The sequence below is a fragment of the Echinops telfairi genome, unplaced genomic scaffold (genome assembly GCF_000313985.2).
Source record: "Echinops telfairi isolate 266 unplaced genomic scaffold, ASM31398v2 ScPeMD7_2010;HRSCAF=2546, whole genome shotgun sequence".
NCBI lineage: Eukaryota > Metazoa > Chordata > Mammalia > Afrosoricida > Tenrecidae > Echinops > Echinops telfairi.
In genome coordinates, this window is record NW_022105908.1 from 24,700,921 (window position 1) to 24,720,271 (window position 19,351).

Consider the following 19,351-nt stretch of genomic DNA (forward strand, 5'->3'; position numbering starts at 1 on the left):
GTCATCCTACTGTGACTGTGGGTATGGACAGGGACCTGAGCCATTCACCAGTGGGGCCTTGAGACCTCCCTCCTCAAGATGTCTACCCTCCTTTGAATGACCTCCCTCCCAGGTGACTCACTTTTACTGGGAGAAAGAGACTCTTCCCCATCTCCAAGGCTTCCTCAACTCTTTGATGACAGCAACTTGGGATATTTCCTCTAGGAAGCTTTCGAATTTGGGGCAGGAGGCCCTGAGGCCCCGCCTCCACCTCATCCAGCTGGGCTCTTACAACAACTCATTTCTCCACGGCCACTCCCATGTCTCTGAGGTAGCTCCCTGGGGATGACACACGCTGGGGATGACCACCATTAACTGCCGAGTCACCTGTCCACGTAACCCTCCTTCTGCCCATCTCATCGTGCACGGCCAACTTGGCTCTGCTCCACCCCAAAGGCTTCTCCTTCCGGTCCCTTCCCCTCTGGTTGGTTACAAGGAGATTCAGGCTCTAAAATGGCCATTTTCCATGTAACCGTAGCTCCCCCTGCTCCCCAACACCCTCAGGATAAACCCCAGCTCCTCCCTAGTGTTTGAAGCCCTTGCAGCGTGGCCTTAGCCTGTTCCCAAGCCTCTTGCTGGCTGTACACCCTACCTTAGCCATACCAGCTCCCTGACACTCACCGACCTTTCTTGACTTCCGTCCTTATCTAGGGAGCCCCTGTGCCTGGACCCTCCACACCAAACAAACAAACAAACAAACCCCCACAAAACTCACTCCTATCAAGTCAGTGCTGACTCAGAGCTACTCTAAAGGGCATGGTAGAACTGGCCGGGTAGGTTTCTCAGACTGTCACTGTTTATGGGAGTAGAAAGCCCTGTCTTTCTCCTATGGAGCAGCTGGTGGTTTCAAATGTCAGACCTTCCTTATTATAGCCCCACGAGTAACCGCCGCACCACCCGGGCGCCTCTGGACCCTCCACACGGGAGTCTTTCAATCAAGTCCTCTTCCCATTCTCCTCAGGAGATGTATCTGGCCTATCCCCCCCCAGCATCTCTGTACTCCTCCAGGCTCAGCACAGGACCCAAACCGAGCATCAAAGCCAGTCTAGAGCAGTGGTTCTCCACCTTCCTCATGCCGCGACCCTTTCATACAGTTCCTCCTGTGGTGGTGACCCCCAACCATAACATCACTTTTGTTGCTACTTCATCACTGTCATTTTGCTACTGTTATGAATTGGGCGACCCCTGTGAAAGGGTCGTTTGAGCCCCAAAGGGGTTGTGACCCACAGGTTGAGAACCACTGATCTAGAGATTGAGAGGGGGCTGCTTCTTGCACCTTGGAGGGGAGTGCTTACCTGGTGGGGAGGTAGACGGCAGCCACAATATCTGTTGCCTGGGGATAGTCTCACAGGCTCTTGGATCCCAGGCAGAGAAGGGAATCTGGCAGGCAGTTTTGAATGGGCAAGAAAGGAGAGTGTGCTAGTTGCCGAGATGACTAGGGTAGTCCACAGCCTTGACACCAGAGGGACTGGAAGATGCATTACAGGGACCGGGTTATCTAGAGCAAAGAAGATGACAGTCTATCTCTGTCAAGATCAAACCTTTGAGGACAGTTCTGAATGTGAGAGGGTATGGAGAAAGCAAAGCTAATACTCAGGAGTCGTGGAGCAGCGATACTGACTGGTGATGGGGTCTTGTCTTGAGACCATCCAGGGGCAGGAGGATTTACTTGGAAGCTCTGAGAGCTTCTCCTGTGGGATCACAGGAGCAGGGCTGCCGAAGAAGGGAGAGAGGAAAACTGGAAACGGTCTCCTCATCCCTGAGAGGGACTGGCTGCCCGGGAAAATGAAGTAAGCCCCCGCTTTCAGGGAGCGTGGCAGGAGCCAGAGGGTGCCTGAAGTCCTTGGTGATCACCTTCACCCTCTCAACCTGAGCATCTGCCCTGTGATTGTGTTTCAGCCATGAATACCAACCCCAAAGAGATGGTGCCCCTCTTGGGCAGGAGAACCGTGGTCCCCAGCGGGAATCCTGCCGTCCTGCAGGAGAAGAGGGCAACCGAGCTCACTCCCACCAAGAAGAGGTAGGGCATGCAGGCTGGGGCCTGAGCTCTGTGCTGTAGGGACACAGGAGGTATCCCTGGCTTGGGGGATGGGCGCGAGATTCTCATTCTGAACTAGGGTGCTGCGTGCCTGTGGCAGGAGAGCACTGTATTCTTAAGGGGGCTGCTTGGAGGTGTCAGGGGTCAGTTAGATGGGAGTGGTCAGAGAGGCCCTTGGTGGAGGTAAGACGTCGGTGGACCATGTCTGAGATGAGCAGCACAAAGGTAGGTGGAAGATCCAGGTGGCCTGGAGCTCCCAGGGGTAGGCTTTCCCTCCACTGTAGTACCTCCCATTGCTGTGCTCATGGGCAGGTTACTCAGCGCTTTAACTGCACCTGTGGAACGAGGGCACCAAGGATGGAAAATAATTGGGATCACGTTGACCGAGTGCTCAGCATGTGTCAGCATCATTGTTGTTTCTGTTGTATCATCACCAATCATCCCACAGGGCCCCCTGGGGACTGGGTACAGCTGGGATGGCGATTGCCACTTTACAACTGGAAGGCAGAGCAGGGCCTTCTTTGGGCTCACAGTTTTTGAGACCATAGTCTCTTCCATTGGAGATGCCTTATACCTCGGTCGATTTTGTGCCCCTCCATTCGAAGCCCTTCCTACCCCAGCTCTTGATGTGCTTGACTTGGGTTGGGGCCCTGATGCATTTTGGTTCATTTTCCCAGTCTCCCCTGCTTCTGGCCTAGGCCCCTTCTCGAATCAGAAGCAAGCTCGGTGTTTCCTTGTCTGCTGTTTGAGTAAGAATCACCCGAATCTCTCAAGCACCAGGCCTGAGGCTGGGTCTATAGTAGGAGGACTGGGACAGAGAGAACGATATCCATCGTTGCTTACAGTCTGGCAAGAGGGACATCAAGAAGACAGTCGGAAGTGCCCGGAAAGAGGGTGATCTGGGAGGGCGGGTGGCTGAGGAGAAGTTGGCTAGCTCATGGGCAATATGGAGGCACTTCCTGGAGGATGTGGTATTAGAGTGGGTGTTGGCAGCTGGAGAGGAAGGGAAGGGTCTCCTGCAAAGAGGGACATGGGAGCAAATGCTCAGGGCAAAGACCAGTGTGGCTGGAGATGGAAAGGTCTGTCTGGGGCGAGGTTGTAGGGGGTCACTAAAGGAGCTTGAACAATCCCAAGGGCAGTGGGAGCGGTGGAAGGATTTTCTACATAAGGAAGGGCATCATAGGTTTGTATTTTGGAAAAGTTGCTTTGGGGGATCTGTGTGGATGATGGTTTGGAGGCAAGGCTTGGGAAGAGGGATTTTTGTGGAGGCTCTTGGGAAGCCCAGGTGATGAGGTCTGAGGCCAGGTGGTCAGAAATGAAGAGGAAGGGATCTAGCTGCGAAGTGTTCGTATTAGAAAATCTTCAGGATCACTAAGGGAGGGAAAGAAAAAGGAGGAGCCAAGAGATACCATCTTTTCAGGTGGAGGAAGCGGAGGGGAGGGCTCTGACAGGCACCTCAGAGGGGAAGGAGTAAGGTCAGGAGAAAGGCGTCCAGTTCACATGTTGGTGGAGAGGTGCCCGAGGCACATCCAGGAGGAGACGTTCAGAAGGCACTGGCTGGAGCTTAGGAGGGAAACCTGGATGGAGGTGGAGATCAGACAGGCCAGCCTGGGTCTGAGGGACATGCCCAGGTAAGAGCTGAGATACCCCTGAGCTAAGCCAGCAAGAAGAGCCTTTCCTGTCTTCCTCATTCCTCACTCCTTCCCTTCCTGCTCTCCCAGGGGAGGTTTGGGTCTTATTGAAGACAGGATTCTAGTAAAATCCTAAATTCTTCCCATAGCAGGATCAGTTAGATTGCCTTCCTTCTTTGAGCCAAAGATGATAAGTTGTGACCTTGTCTCAGAGCTTCACTTTCCAAAAGGTGGCCTCCTCCTTCAAAAAGGAGCCATCTTGCTAAGATTTTTGGCATCTCCGTAAGAACTGAGCACAGTACTCATCCTGGGGAAGAGAGAAATTCGTACATAAAGAAAAGAGAACCCATTATACGTAACAAAAGAGAGCAACATTGGACATTCAGGAAATATGCACTAATGGTGGAAGTGGAGACTCTAGGAGTCTGCCTTGGGAAGAGATATTTGGACCTGGGAGCTTTTCCTGAGCCATCAGGTTATTCCATGTGACTATGTCCAAGGACAGAAACACAGCTTAATGATGGCTGTGGAGAAGCTGGAACTATAGAGCTCTGGACCCTAGGGCATGTCTTGGGACAAAGCTGCTGGCCAAATAGACTTCCTCTTGGGGGTGGGGGCTTCTTAGGGATTGGTTTTTTTTGCCTTTGCAGGAACAGAAATTCAGAAGATATGATACAGAGCTAACTGCTCACATGAATTAACAATACTGAGGAGGTGTCCTCTGGTCTGGGTCAAAGATAGGAACAAGCAAATAGCATCTGTTCCCTGTCAGGAGACAGGATGTCATGTCACCAAGACCTTGCCAGGTGCTCATGATGGTGGATGGAGTGCAGAGTTTGTGGTGGCAAGTAGGACAGGTATAAGGTGGAGACCTCATGGCCTAGCAGCTCCCCAGTCCCAGAGTTAGGTCCTTGTTCAGCAATTGAAGGTCTCCCCAGCCCAGCTTTCACCATGTTTTATTCCACCCTGTGAGAAGATCATCTTCCTCCTTTTTTCCAACACTACCTTGACCTTCCTACTTCAGGGATGTTTTCCACGCTGCCCTCTCAGTATCCAGTGCTTTCCCACAAATCAATTTCTATACCCAGACCAAATAGCACCCGACAGAGCCTTGGCTGATCCCTACCCTTGACTGGAAGTACTTCACTTTCCCTTGGGCTCCCATAGTTCAACTTGGCTCTGAAGAGATTGGCCCAGTTGGGACTATGGCTAAGCTAAAGTTGAAATCTCTCATTAGGACCCTAGAAGGGTCACCTCTTCCCTCCCTACTGTGTGGTTTTCTACAGGGCATTTTAGTCATTTTTGAGCAAGTGGGTGAGTCAATGAATAATGAAATGAATGAGTGTAAGAATATGCACACCATGGCTCATTTTGAATGAGGATAGGTTGCATGGTGATGTGAGGAAGTGCTCCTTAGCCCTCACTTGCCCTGGCCCTCAGTCTCCAGGCCTAGCATGAAGAGTTGTCCTCATGACCTTGTTTTCTAAAGTTTCCTTGAGGCTTTGGGCAGAGAGAAAATTATATGTAAAGAAAAGAGAAACAATCACATGTAAAGAATGAGTGCAATACTACACACTAAGGAAGTATGTACTGCACTAGTAGGAGAAGTCTGGATTGGGGAGGGCTATTTGGACTTCTTGGGGTAGGAAGATGAAGAAGAGTCATAGGACCCACCCTCGGCTTCTTATGCAAGGCTGGGAAGAGGATGGTATACTTAAGAATAGTGAGGGTCTTGGGAAGTCCCTTGAAGGAGATAACCTACTCAATATCTCAAGTTTAAAATTGTGCTGGTCTTTCTGCTTATTCCTTTCTGCTTATTCTCTTCCTCTAGCCACCTATCTATGTGCCCAGTGACGTACTCCCTATCCATCTATTCATCCATCCATCCATCCATTCATGCACTCATCTGCCCATATAGCCAACAGTCATTCTTACTTCCATTAGTTTATCTTTTCACTCAGCACCTCTTTATCCTTTTGCTTTCCCATTTGGTGAGGTCTTCCGAGTGTCAGAACCAGCGTTGGGTTCTGGGGCATCAAAGACGATGCATATGCAGTTACTGCTATTATTGAAATGCTCACAGTGAGCAGTCCAGAGGAAAGGAAGGGCTGGCTGTGCTGCATTTGCCCTGGTCTGACCCTTGGGACCAACTCACTGGAATAGCAGTTCTATGAGGATAGGGAGTTTTGCTTACTTGTTCACCACTGTAGCCCCAGCTCCTGGAACAGTATCTGGCAGTAAAATTGCACCCAGTAAATAGTTGTTGAATAGATAGTATACTGAGGATATTCGGATAGGATGAGGGGCAGGAGAAGGGCAGGACCCACAGCAGATATGGGGATTGGGACTGAGCCAGCAGATGTGTTTAAAGCCCTGGTGCCAGAGCTGTATGGTAGAGCACGGATCACGTTGAGATGGAAGTTCTGGTGTGCTGTGGGGGTGCAGAGGTATGGTGATCGAACTGGAAGAGCTCTGATAATCCTTTTGGGTGGCCAGCCTGTAAATGGATGTTTCTGGAGTGGTCCTGTCTCCAGAGTTCAAGCCTTAGAGATCATCTAGTAGTCCAACCATTCTCCATTCATGTGATGACACTTGACCCAGAGATTGTAAGTGATCACTTGGGGTCACACAGGAGCCAGAGGCCAAGTCAGACTAACTAGAACCCAGGATATGAGTTCCCAGTCTAGGGTTTACTCCTTCCTTTACCTTCACTTTTGGAAGAAGGATTTGATTTGTAGGCCAGGTCAGAAGATTCCCTTTAATGGGCAAGAAGGGAAGGGCCAATGAGATACCAGCAGCGTCCCGTGTCCCATTTTTGGAAGAGCTCTGAGCCTCTTGGGCCTTCTATAAGCCTGAAAAAGAGGGATTTCCCCAGGCAAGCCTCAGGCTTCCTTACCTCCTGCCCCACCTTGGGAAGTGGCTGCATGGGGTGGCCTCCTTCTGCGGTGAACCCCTAAATCTTGGCTGACTGGAAGCGGACCCAGAAGGTTGAGGTGAGAGAGAACAGCCTGGATGGTATTGTAAGCTGTGAGCCTGGACATCCGGGTTACTGCCTCACGTTGTTTTGTCCCTGTGGGGCGACTGTGGATGAGCTGCTTCCTCACTGAGCCTTCCATTTCTTCCCCCATCTGTAGAATGGAGCCATAGTCCCTCCTTGTTTCCTTCCCTTCAACTCTGAAGATCCAATGTTTTAAGGTTGGGACTGCCCTTTGGGGGCTACTCTTTGGCACTGTGAGGTGGGGACTGTGGTTGCTGGCCCATCTGGGTCTGGAACGGAAGCAGGGGAAAGGTGCTGAGGTAGTTAGTTTATCATGCCAACCTGGTCGATAAACACAGGTGGGGTTAATTGAAGGGCGGAGGGATAAACGGCTTGGTAAGCCTCGCCTTTCGCGTTCTCGGGTCTCTTGCTTTCTGATGGTCCAACCAGGCTGCAGCTGCCTTAGGCCGTTCCCTGCTTTAGCTGGCAAGGCTCGCTTCCTGCAAGACATCCCTGAGGAGAAGCCACATTGGACCTACCCCAGTGCAGCCCTGGGTGCTGGAGCACCCATATGGAGACCACCACCAGCGCTGAGATGCTTACATGTTCCCTGACTCGGCTTTCCTCCTGCAGTCAGCATCATTCCATCTGTGAGATGGAGGAGGACTTTGTGGATTAGTGTTGGACATATGGGTTAATGGGTAATGTTGGACTTGTGGGCTTGGGCAGCACTGGGTTGGGATGTTTTCTTGATGCACACTTAACCTTTACATAAAACTCTCTCTTATATATGAGTTTCTGTGGATTTGTTTCTCTAAAGTACCCAGACTAACACAGGTGGCTAGGGGCCCTTTGCTCCAGAAGAGAGGCCTGGCTGGTTAGGAGGCCTTGATCCCAGGGCCTGGCCCTCAGGGTCAGAAGTTGTGCTGCAGCAGCTGTGAGAAGTGGGTGTTGGTGAGGCTGAAGTCACCCTCGGCAGAGTGCTTACCACCGGGGCCTCTATGTGTGTGTCTGTAGTTTATGAAGGCAGGTGTGTCTGCTTTTGTGGGTGTGTCTGAGTGAGCCTGGTCTTTCCTTGAAGTTGGTGCTGGGGCCACTGCAGAGGTGGGGTGGAAATCCTGCTCAGGGTGTCAGGCCAGCTCTGCTAGAGTCTTGGTTTCATCCTTCCAGAATTCCTAGGGCAAGAGCCTCCCAAGCCCAGCTTTGGATTCAGGCTCTGCCATTTGTCAGCTGTGTGACCTTGTCAAGGTGCTTCTCTGGGCCTCCAAATGCTCACCTGGGAATGTGAGTGATGCTGGCTTGATCCACCCCAGAGAGTGCTGCAAAGATGGGGCTGGCCCCGTGGGCGAGTCCCTCGAGGACTCAGTTCGGCACTGCAGGGGTCCCAACCCAGGGTTGCAGGCCACCAAGGTCGACAGGTCCTGCCTAATGACCGGCTCTAATGACCTTGCTTGGGTGTTCCCTCAGCGCACACTTCTTCCTGGAGATAGAAGGCTTTGAGCCCAACCCCATCGTCTCTAAGACCTCACCCCCCATCTTCTCCAAGCCCATGGATTCCAACATCCGCCAGTGGTGAGTACTAGCCCAGGGTTCAGCCCCAAGCTCCAGGATGAGGAGGAGGCTGAGTTCCCAGGTGGGTGGTTAGTGACCCATCCTGGGCACCACGGCCCAACCTGACTGTGGCTTGCTGGCACAGTTCACTTCTAAATGTGTCCCTCTCTCCTTTTGCTCTTCACCTGCGAAACCCCCCCCCAGCATCTCTGGCAACTGTGATGACATGGACTCCCCTCAGTCTCCCCAGGATGATGTGACAGAGACCCCATCCAATCCCAACAGCCCGAGGTAAGCAGGGCTCTACCTGGCCTCCCGATGACCCCCCTCCCCCAAGGGCAGATGTCAGAGGGACAGGCATCAGAACCTTGCAAGAAAGAGAAAGAACCCATCATCCCTGGGAGGTTAGGACAAATGTCTGGGGGCCTTGGTCCATTACTGTGACATGCAGGGCATTTTATAAAGTCCTAAAGCCATTAAACGTAAACACATAAACAACTGTTAGAGAGAGAATAAGAATTACACCATTTACACAGGCACTGAGTTTAATTTACAGAACAATGTACATTAAAAATACATGTTTATTGGCCGAGGACAAAGTTTAGAAGGGCTAGGGAAGAATGAAGAACGAAAACAGGAAGCAGGGGTGGGTGGGAGAAGTGATGTTATAGTGTGAGGATTGCCTCCACGAGATGAACCAAAATGCTCACTGAATGGAAAGGCTATTGAATGGAAAACTGATCAGCTCTGTAAACTTTCAGCCAGCCTACAATGCAAAAGTTTTTAAGTGTGTAGAACACGAGCATGGATTTTGTAAGCATACCTACAAACACATCCACACTTTACAATGGTTATACATTGCAAACAAAAGATAACCATCGACACTTTTACCATAGGTCACCAGGTGGAGCCTGGAAGTAGAGATTGATCTATTTTGAAAATTCAGAACACAAAAAGTAGAAACATGAACTGTCCCTTTGCCCACTTCCACACTCAGTTACCACCAATGACTAGTCAGTTTTCCTCGCCGATTGCTACTATGCGCATCCAAATGCACAATGTGATGCAATGTAATCATATGTATTAGAAAAGGGCAGCACATAGCCTGGGACCTGGAGCTCTGAAATCTGCAGTGTCAGACTTGCAAGATGGGGCAGGGTGGGGTGAGGGTGAATTGGTGCAGCCCCTGCCAGGTGCAGTAGTTCTCATGGGGAAGAGGTCAGACTGGGAGTGGTGGGGCCCGGGTGATGAGAGGGGGCATGCTTCCCAGCCTTAGTGCACACCTGGCCAAGGAAGAGCAGAGGCGAAACAAGAAGCGGCTGAAGAAGCGACTCTTTGCTGCTGTGTCAGAGGGCTGCGCGGAGGAGGTGGTGGAGCTGCTGATGGAGCTGCAGGAGCGGTGTCGGCGGCGCCGTGGCCTGGATGTGCCTGGTCAGTGCTGTGGAGACAATCCCTCTCTCCCTCCCAACCCCAGGAGTGGGAGCATGGCAAGTCGTGGATACAGGGCTAAGAATTTGCTGTTGACTCGGAGGACAACGGGGGATTAACCTTGAGAGGGTTCTGGCAGGCAAGGGCCATGGTCTGGCTACTCTGTGCAGGATGAGGGCAGAGCTGAAGCCTGTGAGAGGACCACTGGGGGCAGGATTTGGGGGCTGTGTGGGTGTGAGGGGATGGGGGTGGTGTGCTTCTAGGGGCATCATTTGGACTCAGTGGATAGTAGCCTCAGAGGTTCTGAGACCAGGAGAACGAGCCGGTTAGGGAGAGGTGAGTTCGAGTTCAGAGATGAGGGTTTCAGGGTGTCAGCACCCAGGTGGGCAGTGATATGATTGCCCCTGCGCCAGGTAAGGGTGCAGAGGGACCACGGCCTCCGTTAAGGCCTGCAGGGGGCGGAGAGCGACAGCGAGGGGGTCAGGAAGGCCAACTGGCCCAGAGGCGGGTGGAGAGGTCTGAGGCTGCCTAGAGGGCACTGCCAGGGGGCCCCTCCTGTGGCTCCAGCCTGCGGCCTGTCCACAGACTTCCTCATGCACAAGCTGACGGCCTCCGACACCGGGAAGACCTGCCTGATGAAGGCCTTGTTAAACATCAACCCCAACACCAAGGAGATCGTGCGCATCCTGCTCACCTTTGCCGAGGAGAACGACATCCTGGACTGGCTCATCAACGCCGAGTACACCGAGGAGGCCTACGAAGGTACGGGCCTGCACGAGGGGCAGTGTGGAACAGGCCTAGGTGGCTGGATGGGGGACGGCTGTGCCCACAGAGACACTGCTGCGTTTGATAAGCCCTGGCTTATTCACGCAGGCCAGAGAGGCGAAAGGGGTCCGAGTGAGCCCCGGCTTCTGAGCAACCCCTTTGCCCCCATGCCCCGACCACAGGGCAGACAGCGCTCAACATCGCCATCGAGCGGCGGCAGGGGGACATCACCGCGGAGCTCATCGCGGCCGGTGCAGACGTCAACGCCCACGCCAAGGGGTTCTTCTTCAACCCCAAGTCCCAGCATGAAGGCTTCTACTTCGGTGGGTGTCGCCCTGAGTCTGGCCAGGCTCAGGCGGGTGAGGTGGGGGTAGGGCTTGAGGAGGGAGATGCTGGCCTGTCCAGCTCTGCCTTCAGACTGACCTTGACCCTCAAGGCGCTGGAAGCATCCCATTCTTGTCCCCGTCCCCCCTCCCCCACCTCCTGTTCAGGATGAAGACCCCACTGTGAATCTCTGCAGGCTGAGCCTGGAGACACATGCATGCCAGACCTTGGGGGTAGAGCTGGGGCAGGGAGGCGGCAGGACAGCCAGAGCTGACCAGAGAGGGAAGGGGTGTGTGGGGTGTGTGTGTGTGTGTGTGTGTGTAAATCTATGGAGCCCAAAGGCAATCCGGGTAGGAAGCTCTGGGTGAGAATTTTGGTGGTGTTGCAAGTATCACTCAGATACAGTGAAATTCATTCAGCTGTCAGTGTATAGCAATTATTTTTATTTTCACAAATGCAGAGAATTGGAGAAGCCTGCCACAGTCAGGTGCTCCTCTATGCCAACCCCACCCCCACCCCAACCCCCACACAACTTGAGAGTCAACCCTTCCTTGAACTCCATGCCCTGTCCACCCCAGATCTGCTTTCTGTCTTTGGCGGTTGTGTTCAATGCAGGATTCGGTAGGTTTTCCCCTTCTCCCGAAGACAGGATAAATCCGTCTGTGTCCCCTATTGCCCAGCAAAGGGTCTGGCTGGAGCAGATGCTGGGAACTATGAGGGAGGCTTCAAAAGCGCAGTGGGTCCACTGCAAGGTCAGCAGTTTGAAGCCACCAGAGGCTTCTTGGGACAGAGATGGGGCTTTCGACTCCGTGAAGAGTGACAGCTTTGGAACCTTGCAGGGGCCAGTTCTACGTGCCCTGTAGGTGTCGCTGGGTCGTCATCGACTCGGTGGCAGTGCGTTTGGTTTGACTTTTGGTCAAAGAAGTGTGGGACCATTCCAGCAACTTTTAAGTCCATTTTTCCATGAACATTTTGACCTGCCCTTGTGTTTGCTGACTGGGATGGAGAGAGGGGGCAGATGGGGGATGATGAGAGGGGAAGGGGGAAGGCCAGAGTCTGAGAGCCCAAGGCTGGCTTCAGAGACTTGGTGTCCAGTCCTGCTGCTGTCCTGAACTTGCTGTGGGACCGCGTGTGAGTCATCTGGCCCCTCCCCCCTTCCCAGTCCTTTACTGAACAACTGATGCAGACGACAGAGATGACAAGTAGCACCTATATCCGGCTTGAGCTGGACCACTGAGCAAAATAAAGCTCAGGAAAGAGGTAAATCTAGCGATAGGACTGAGAAGAGCTACTCCCTTGGGTTTCTGAGGCTTCTGGTCTTGTTGGGAACAGACAGCTCCACTTTCTCCAGAAGAACGGCCGGAAGGTTCAAACTGTTGACCTAGCCCAGTAACTGACCTGCAGCACCACGGGGGCTTCCAGAGTTTAAGTGATGTTGAAAAAAAAAAAAAGGGAAAGCCGAGAAAGGGGGATCCGGAGTTCTAGGCTGTGGGAGGCAAGTTTACATTTTTACAGCGTCCTGGACAATGATCAGGATGGTGCAGGACTGAGCAGTGTTGAGTTCTGTTGTCCATTGATTGGGTCGCTATGGGTCAGACCCAACTCGATGGCTCCTGGCAACAACAACAATAGCAACAACACAGAGAGGGTGGGTCTGATGGAAAAGGTGCCATTTGAGCAGATGGAGAGGAGGGAGGGGGTGTAGCCACCATCTGGGGAGAACATGACAGGACAGGGAAACAGCCTGCCCAGAAGCCCTGGGGTTGGCCGGAAAGTGCCCGAGTGTTTGGGAAAGAAGACCCTTGTGGCTGCTAGGGAGTGAGTGAGAGGGAGAGGAGGAGATCAGGGCCAATACTTAAGGCTTTGTGGTCCATTGGGGAAACCTGAGCCTTTCTTCCAGCTGAGCAGGCGCAGTCTGGCTGCCGTGTTGGGTGCAGAGGGCGGAGAGCCAGGGGCAAGCAGGGAAGCTAGCAAGGAGGAGCATCCATTTCCTCTCCTGTACAAGGAAGAGAAAGAAGGAACTTTGTGACCCATCCTGCTGCTATGATCCGGATTCGGGCGCAGGTTCTGGTCCAGGTGAGAACTGACTCCAGGTACTTCCTTTCCCCCAGGCGAGACACCCCTGGCCCTGGCAGCGTGCACCAACCAGCCCGAGATTGTGCAGCTGCTGATGGAGAACGAGCAGACGGACATCACCTCCCAGGACTCACGGGGCAACAACATCCTGCATGCACTGGTGACGGTGTCCGAGGACTTCAAGACGCAGAATGATTTTGTGAAGCGCATGTACGACATGATCCTGCTCCGGAGCGGCAACTGGGAGCTGGAGACCACATGCAACAATGACGGCCTCAACCCATTGCAGCTGGCCGCCAAGATGGGCAAGGCTGAGGTGGGCACTGCGGGGATGGTGGATGGGCAGGGAAATGGGGGCACAGCTGTCATTGCCAGCCCTGGGATCTGACGGGTCTCAGCTCTGGCACGGGGAGGGGTCTGGGAGTGCAGCTGTGTTGCACAGGAACCGCACAGGGACAGGGGGATCTTGCCCTGGGCTTCAGTCCCTGACATTCCATGGCTCCCTCTCTTGCCCTGGGACCCTCTCCTTCCTGGGCCAGTGTGGGGGGAACTGTGGGGCCAAGGGAACAGTTTCTTGCATGCTTCGCAGCTAAGGACTCCTGTGTGGTAAAGGAAGTAGCAAGGATTCCCCGGGTGAAGGATTCCCCCTGGGGCACGAATGGTGGAGCACTTGGCTGTTGGCTCAAAGTTTGTAGTTCAAACCCACCCAGAAATACCTTGGAAGACCAGGCCTCAAATAATCCTATGGCCCAGCTCTGTTCTGCCCCCATGGGGCCACCACAAGTCAAAATGGACTTGAAAGCGACTCACATGAACAAAGGCGTCCTGTTGGAGGCTGTCAGTCTCCTCAGAGGTCAGAAGTTCCAGCTGATGGCTGGCTGGAGGAGGGATCTCTGGTGAGATCGGGCCTGCTTGTCAGGTTGGGCTCTGAGCCAAGTCCCCAGCAGAGTATGAAGTGCTTGGGCTCTTTGTGACGGCTGTAACTTCAGGCTTGGCCTGGAGTCCTGGTGAACTCAGACCGGGGCGTGTCCAGACCTCTGTCTGTTGGGAGATGGAGATCCCCATCTCCATCTCAGAACAACTGGCTTGTTCTGAGATCCAGGTTAAGACACAGGTTAGGGTTGGAGTCACGGTCCAGCTTAGCTTCTTAGGAGAAAGCTCTTTGGGGTCTAAGCCTGTGCTTCGCCTTTTCTGATCCCTGGGAGCTGATTGTGGCTCCCGAGAGGTAAGCGTCGTTCTTGGGAGGCAGCAGGAGGAGTCTGGGGGTGGGTGGGGGGCTGTGAAGCCCAGTCCCCAGCTGTGCCAGCCTCAGCGCAGCTGATGGGTAGGCAGGGCCCTAAGTCCCTTGGGTCTTGTCCCAGTGGCCAGGGTTGGAGCCCACAAAGGACGTTTTTATTCTCTTTCCTGGGGAGGAGGCCACAGGAAATGGTTTCAACAGAGAAGGAATTGTGTGCCTGCCCTCCCATCTCTGGTCTCCCCTAGGGCCACACTCTTAGGGAGAATCAGATTGTGGTTGCAGTTTCGGCCTCTTCCCTACATGTCATTGTGGCTTGTACTTTCCTTGCCCTGTCTCCTCCTCCCTCCCCGCCCTGCCAGCCCAGGAATGAAGCCCCCGGCAGGGAGCATGGCATCAGGAGCTCCTTGTTTGCCAGAGGCTAACCTGCTCCATGGTCAGTCATGGAGAGGTGCCCAACCCATCCCCTGACTTTCTCTTCTTCATTCCATGTCACTTGGAAACTCCCTGTTTCTGAATGCTAGCCTGCTGGGAATGGAGGGTCTAGACCTGTTTAAGAGGCACAGACCTACACTTGTCCCCGCTGCCCCCGCCCCCACCCCGGGCCAGCCTCAATATGGGAATCCCATTGGCCAGCACTGCCCTCCCCAACAGGACTATCCTCTTGGGTCTTGTGCTAAGTGTCTCCGGAAGCCGTGGCCCTCATGCTAGGATTATTCATGACTCAGCTTTGGGGAAGGAGGAGGCTGGAGGGCAGTGGCTCTTGATCTTGCCTGCCCTTTGGAATCACCCGGGGAGCTATTCCGAAGCTGATGGTTGTTCCTCTTCCTGCCCCAGATCCTGAAGTACATCCTCAGTCGGGAGATCAAGGAGAAGCCCCTCCGGAGCCTGTCCAGGAAGTTCACCGACTGGGCGTACGGGCCTGTGTCGTCTTCCCTCTATGACCTCACCAACGTGGACACCACAACAGACAACTCTGTGCTGGAGATCATTGTCTACAACACCAACATCGATGTAGGTCTCCCAGCTGGGCTGTGGACAGGGCAGCGGCCCATGGGCTAGATCTCAGATCAGGGGCCGAGAGCAATAGGAAGATCTTGTGCCACCAGCGTGGCTGTGTCTGGAGTCTCCCACTGAGCCCTCATTCCCTTGCCTCCATGGGTAAAGTCCAGCGCAGAAGGTCAAGGCTTAGAATGGGCGCTGGGCTCAGTTGTTCCTAGTTAACCTTCAGTGGTAGATCCGGGCGATGAGCGGCCTCTTGGTCCCATTTGAACGTGGGGATGGTTGCTGTCGATCTTGTCATCTTGTTTACCTTCCTCTCCGCTGCTGGTTCTGTATAGCCAGGCCTAGAACCCACTCTCTCCCTGTGACATGAACTTATGTGAGGGTCATGTAGTACAGAGCTGGAGCAGTCTGGGAGGCCTCCCTGGAGGAAGTGAGAGCGGGAGCTCAGTAAAACTGGAGGGGGAGAGAGAGGCTTACCAGTGAGAAGGCAGCAGACTGGGTCTTTGCATTCTACTGAGAGGTAAGCTCTCCAGGACCCGCCTGCCCTGATCTCTGCATCCTTAGTAGCCTGTAAGGTCGGTAGGGCAGGAGCTGTTTGTCATCAATCTAGTAGACAAGGAGATTGAGGCCCAGAGAAGGCCAGGGCTGCCCTAAGGTCACACAAGATGAGAACCAATTTGGGGAGAGATTCAGTCACCCTACACTTCTAGCTCTTGCTCCCTTTTGTATCCGATCTCACTGGGAGTGCCAGGCTCCTCTGGTGTTTGGCTGCTTCCTGAATATAATGGGGCAACCGGAAGTTACCCTCCCAGCATTTCCAGCCAAACCAGTCCAGGGGACGTCTCCATTCACCACTGTTCCCTTCTGCCTGGAGGTGGTGCTGACTCAGGGCTGCCTGTGGGCCCTTTGGAAACGATTCCCTCCTTCCCTCTTCTCCGAGGTGACTGGTGTTGTCTCACCCCCAGAACCGACATGAGATGCTGACGCTGGAGCCCCTGCACACGCTGCTGCGTATGAAGTGGAAGAAGTTTGCCAAGTACATGTTCTTCCTGTCCTTCTGTTTTTATTTCTTCTACAACATCACCCTGACGTTAGTCTCATACTACCGCCCCCGGGAGGACGAGGTGAGTGCCCCTTTGTGGGGGCCCCTGGGCGTGGGATGGTGAAAGCTGGAGGGGCCTGAAGCTGATCCAAGTGCACATGGGGAAACTGAGACCCTGAGGAGCCAAGAGACTTGCATCGGGTTCCCCCAAATGGCATCTGCCACAATTTCCAGGGAAGCAGAATGCGTTCATTCCCAGTGCTTAGTCGGGCTCAGCCCCAGATGCCCAGCCTTGGCTGGCCCCTTTTAGGAAGAAGCTGGAGGAGAGAGAGATCCTGCCTGGCTTGCTGTCTGAATCCAGAGCTGAGCGGGCTTTTCTGCTGTGGGGGCCATTGAGGCAGGCAGGTCACATGCTCTGCCTCAGTCATTTGAACAAGTTTCCCCCAAATGACTCTGGTCCTTGGTTTGCCACCCATCACTTGGACACAGAGCCTCCACTTTGTTTACAGAAACCCTGTGGGTGTCTGGGCATGGATGAGCTGGGAAGGACACATGCCACGAGGTGTGAGGGGATGTCAGGTGTGAGGGAATTTTGCTCCTTGCCACAGTTTGGGGTGCCCACCGAGCGTGAGGAAGGCAAGGGCAGGATGATGGCAGTGCTTCTTTGACCGCTGGCTCTGTTCAAAGGTTCTCATGCTTCTGCGCTTGGTCCCTCCAAAGCTGGTGCTCCTCTCAGACTCCTGACACTCCATCCTGACTACCCCTTTCTTTCCCTGCCAGGCACTCCCACACCCCTTAGCCCTGACACACAAGATGGGGTGGCTGCAGCTCTTAGGAAGGATGTTTGTGCTTATTTGGGCCATGTGCATCTCGGTGAAAGAGGTGAGTGGGCCACCAAGCCCTTTGGGACTACTCCAAGGGGCAGGCAGGGCGAGAGCAGTCTAGGTGCCAGGCCCCTTCTGCTCTGCCATTCCTGCTGGGCTGCTGGGGGCCTTTGGGGCTGCCCTTTCTTCCTAAGCCTTAAATACACTTAATCACTTAAATACAAGTGAGAATAAAGACAGACCCATCTTATCAATGCCATCTGTTTTTCTGTCCGTCTGTGTTAGTTTGGGTGAACTAGAGAAACGAATTTATAGACACTCCTGTGTGTGTAAGAAAGAGCTTTATATAAAAGAGCAATTTTATATTGAGAAAACATCCCAGTCCAGTCCAGATCAAGTCCATAAGTCTGATATTAGCTCATATGTGCGATAGCCGGCTATAAATTCCTCCTCAGACTCATGTAACACATGCAATGAAGCTGAGTGCAGGAAGATCACAGGCCAGTGGGTGGAAAGTCTTGTGGATCCAGTGGCGGTGGAAGCATCTCAGCACTGGTGTGGGTCTCAACATGGCTCCTCCAGCTCCAGGGCCCTGGCTGTACCAGCGTTGTTCCATCAGACTTGTCAGCAGGAAGACAAAGTTGAGAGAGTCTCCCTCCTCCAGGGAGGAAGACAGGAGTTCCCAGAATCCTCAGGAGAAGGTCATGCCCACATGGAGGCCTCCTTGGCTGTGGCCTGATTGACAGGTTAGACTCCACCCCTTGGCAAGTTGACAGGAGATTATGTAACTGCCACACGATCCAGCTGTCATTTATCTACACCCCAGTCGCTCCATAACCAATCCTCCTTCCTCCCTACCATTTACTCATTCAATCAGCTACCCTCTCTCCTTCACCCAGCCACCTAACTACTTATCTGCACCCCAACTTCCACCGACCAATCCACATACTTCTTCATCCATTTAAATATCCACTGACACTTATCCACTCATCTTCCCATCCCTCATCCAACTAACCATCTTCAATCAGTTTAGTCATCCATTCCACTAATCCACATAGATACTCTGAATGCTTTCTAATATGGGTGAGTATGAGGGGGTTTCAAAAATTTTGTGGAAAAATTCTACTGTATTTTAATTAAAATTTTCCATGAGCTTTCTGAAGTCCTTTTATCTCTCTCTAGACACACACACATATGACATGTGTGATATACACATATGTATAGCATATATAGAGGTAGATGCATATATAGAGGTATATATGTTTTATATAAACACACATACAAGATAGAGGGAGTTGGCTGCCACTGAGCTCACAGTCTGGTAGGGGATTTAAGACATGGATTCAGACATGCAGACTTTGAGGTAGACTGTGGAAATGGCCCTCTCTAAGTTGGGTTGCAGTCAGCTCTTGGAGGAAGAGAGGGATTCCAGAAGGCTTGCAGGCTTAGTCCTTGGGAAACAGCTTCTCAGGCTCTCCCATGAGCGGCACGAAGGGTCACCCTCGGAGGGCACAGCTCTACCTCCTCCTCCGGCTTTAGGGCATCGCCATCTTCCTGCTGCGGCCCTCGGATCTGCAGTCCATCCTGTCCGATGCCTGGTTTCACTTTGTCTTGTAAGTAGAACTGTCCTCCTCCTACCAACTCCTAGGCCAGGCTAAAATCCTGTGCTGTGACTGTTGTGGCCTCCTGTGGCCTCTTGCCATGTCGTCACCCAAGTCCATTTCATTCTGCCATAGTCACAAGGCCAGAGCCTCCCTTCCCCTTCCAGTGAGAGGCTTCCCAGGTGAATTCCCATGGTGAGGGACAGAGGAAACCATGGAAGGACAGCCCTCTGATTGCCCTCTGTCCCATAGCTCTGATCGCAGGCTGCGTGGAGAAGGCACACGAGACCTCACAGTCCTGTTTGCTTTGTTGCAGGGGGATGTGCCAGGGCAGCCCCTTGTATTTTACTTTACCTTTTTGAGTTTTCTTTCTTTTATTTAAAAAAAGCATTTTATTGGGCACTCTTACAGCTCCTTTAACATTCCACACACCAATTGTGTCAAGCATATTTGTACGTAGGTTGCCATCATCATTTCCAAAAGACATTTTCGACTTGAGCCTTTGGTCTCTGCTCCTCTCTTTTTTTCTTTTTTCTGAAGCGAAAGGACCAGTTCCAGGCTTTACTCAGAGACGTGAGCCACGGAACTTTGTCAGAAGGGAAGGGAAAAGGGAAGGGCGGGAAGCAGCTAGTTGCTGACCCCAGGGAGGGGTAGCTAAGAAAACCGCAAACCTAAGAGAAAGTGATGGGTCTAGGGAGGGCGCCAGAAAGCAAAGAGCCCAGGCAGGGAGAAAGGGGCCAGAAATCGAAAGCAGGAGCCAGAGTTAGCGAGCAGGGGCGAGAGAGAACGAAAATCCCAGCGCCTCTCTTCCTTTTC

At 53.0% G+C, this 19,351-nt stretch overlaps 1 protein-coding gene across 2 annotated transcripts in view; it reads left to right on the plus strand.

Moving 5' to 3' along the window:
- The first annotated feature begins 1,940 nt into the window (after positions 1-1,940).
- TRPV3 (transient receptor potential cation channel subfamily V member 3) overlaps positions 1,941-19,351 on the plus strand; it is a 27,034-nt gene continuing 9,623 nt past the window's right edge. For both annotated transcript variants that reach the window (XM_004716163.2, XM_004716164.2), the window contains exons 1-11: positions 1,941-2,059; positions 8,153-8,257; positions 8,441-8,527; positions 9,513-9,667; positions 10,250-10,426; positions 10,612-10,752; positions 12,865-13,145; positions 14,901-15,077; positions 16,034-16,192; positions 16,891-16,992; positions 18,474-18,547. In XM_004716163.2, the coding sequence (XP_004716220.1) occupies positions 1,941-2,059; positions 8,153-8,257; positions 8,441-8,527; positions 9,513-9,667; positions 10,250-10,426; positions 10,612-10,752; positions 12,865-13,145; positions 14,901-15,077; positions 16,034-16,192; positions 16,891-16,992; positions 18,474-18,547 (1,577 nt within the window). The remainder of the gene's footprint in view (positions 2,060-8,152; positions 8,258-8,440; positions 8,528-9,512; positions 9,668-10,249; positions 10,427-10,611; positions 10,753-12,864; positions 13,146-14,900; positions 15,078-16,033; positions 16,193-16,890; positions 16,993-18,473; positions 18,548-19,351) is intronic.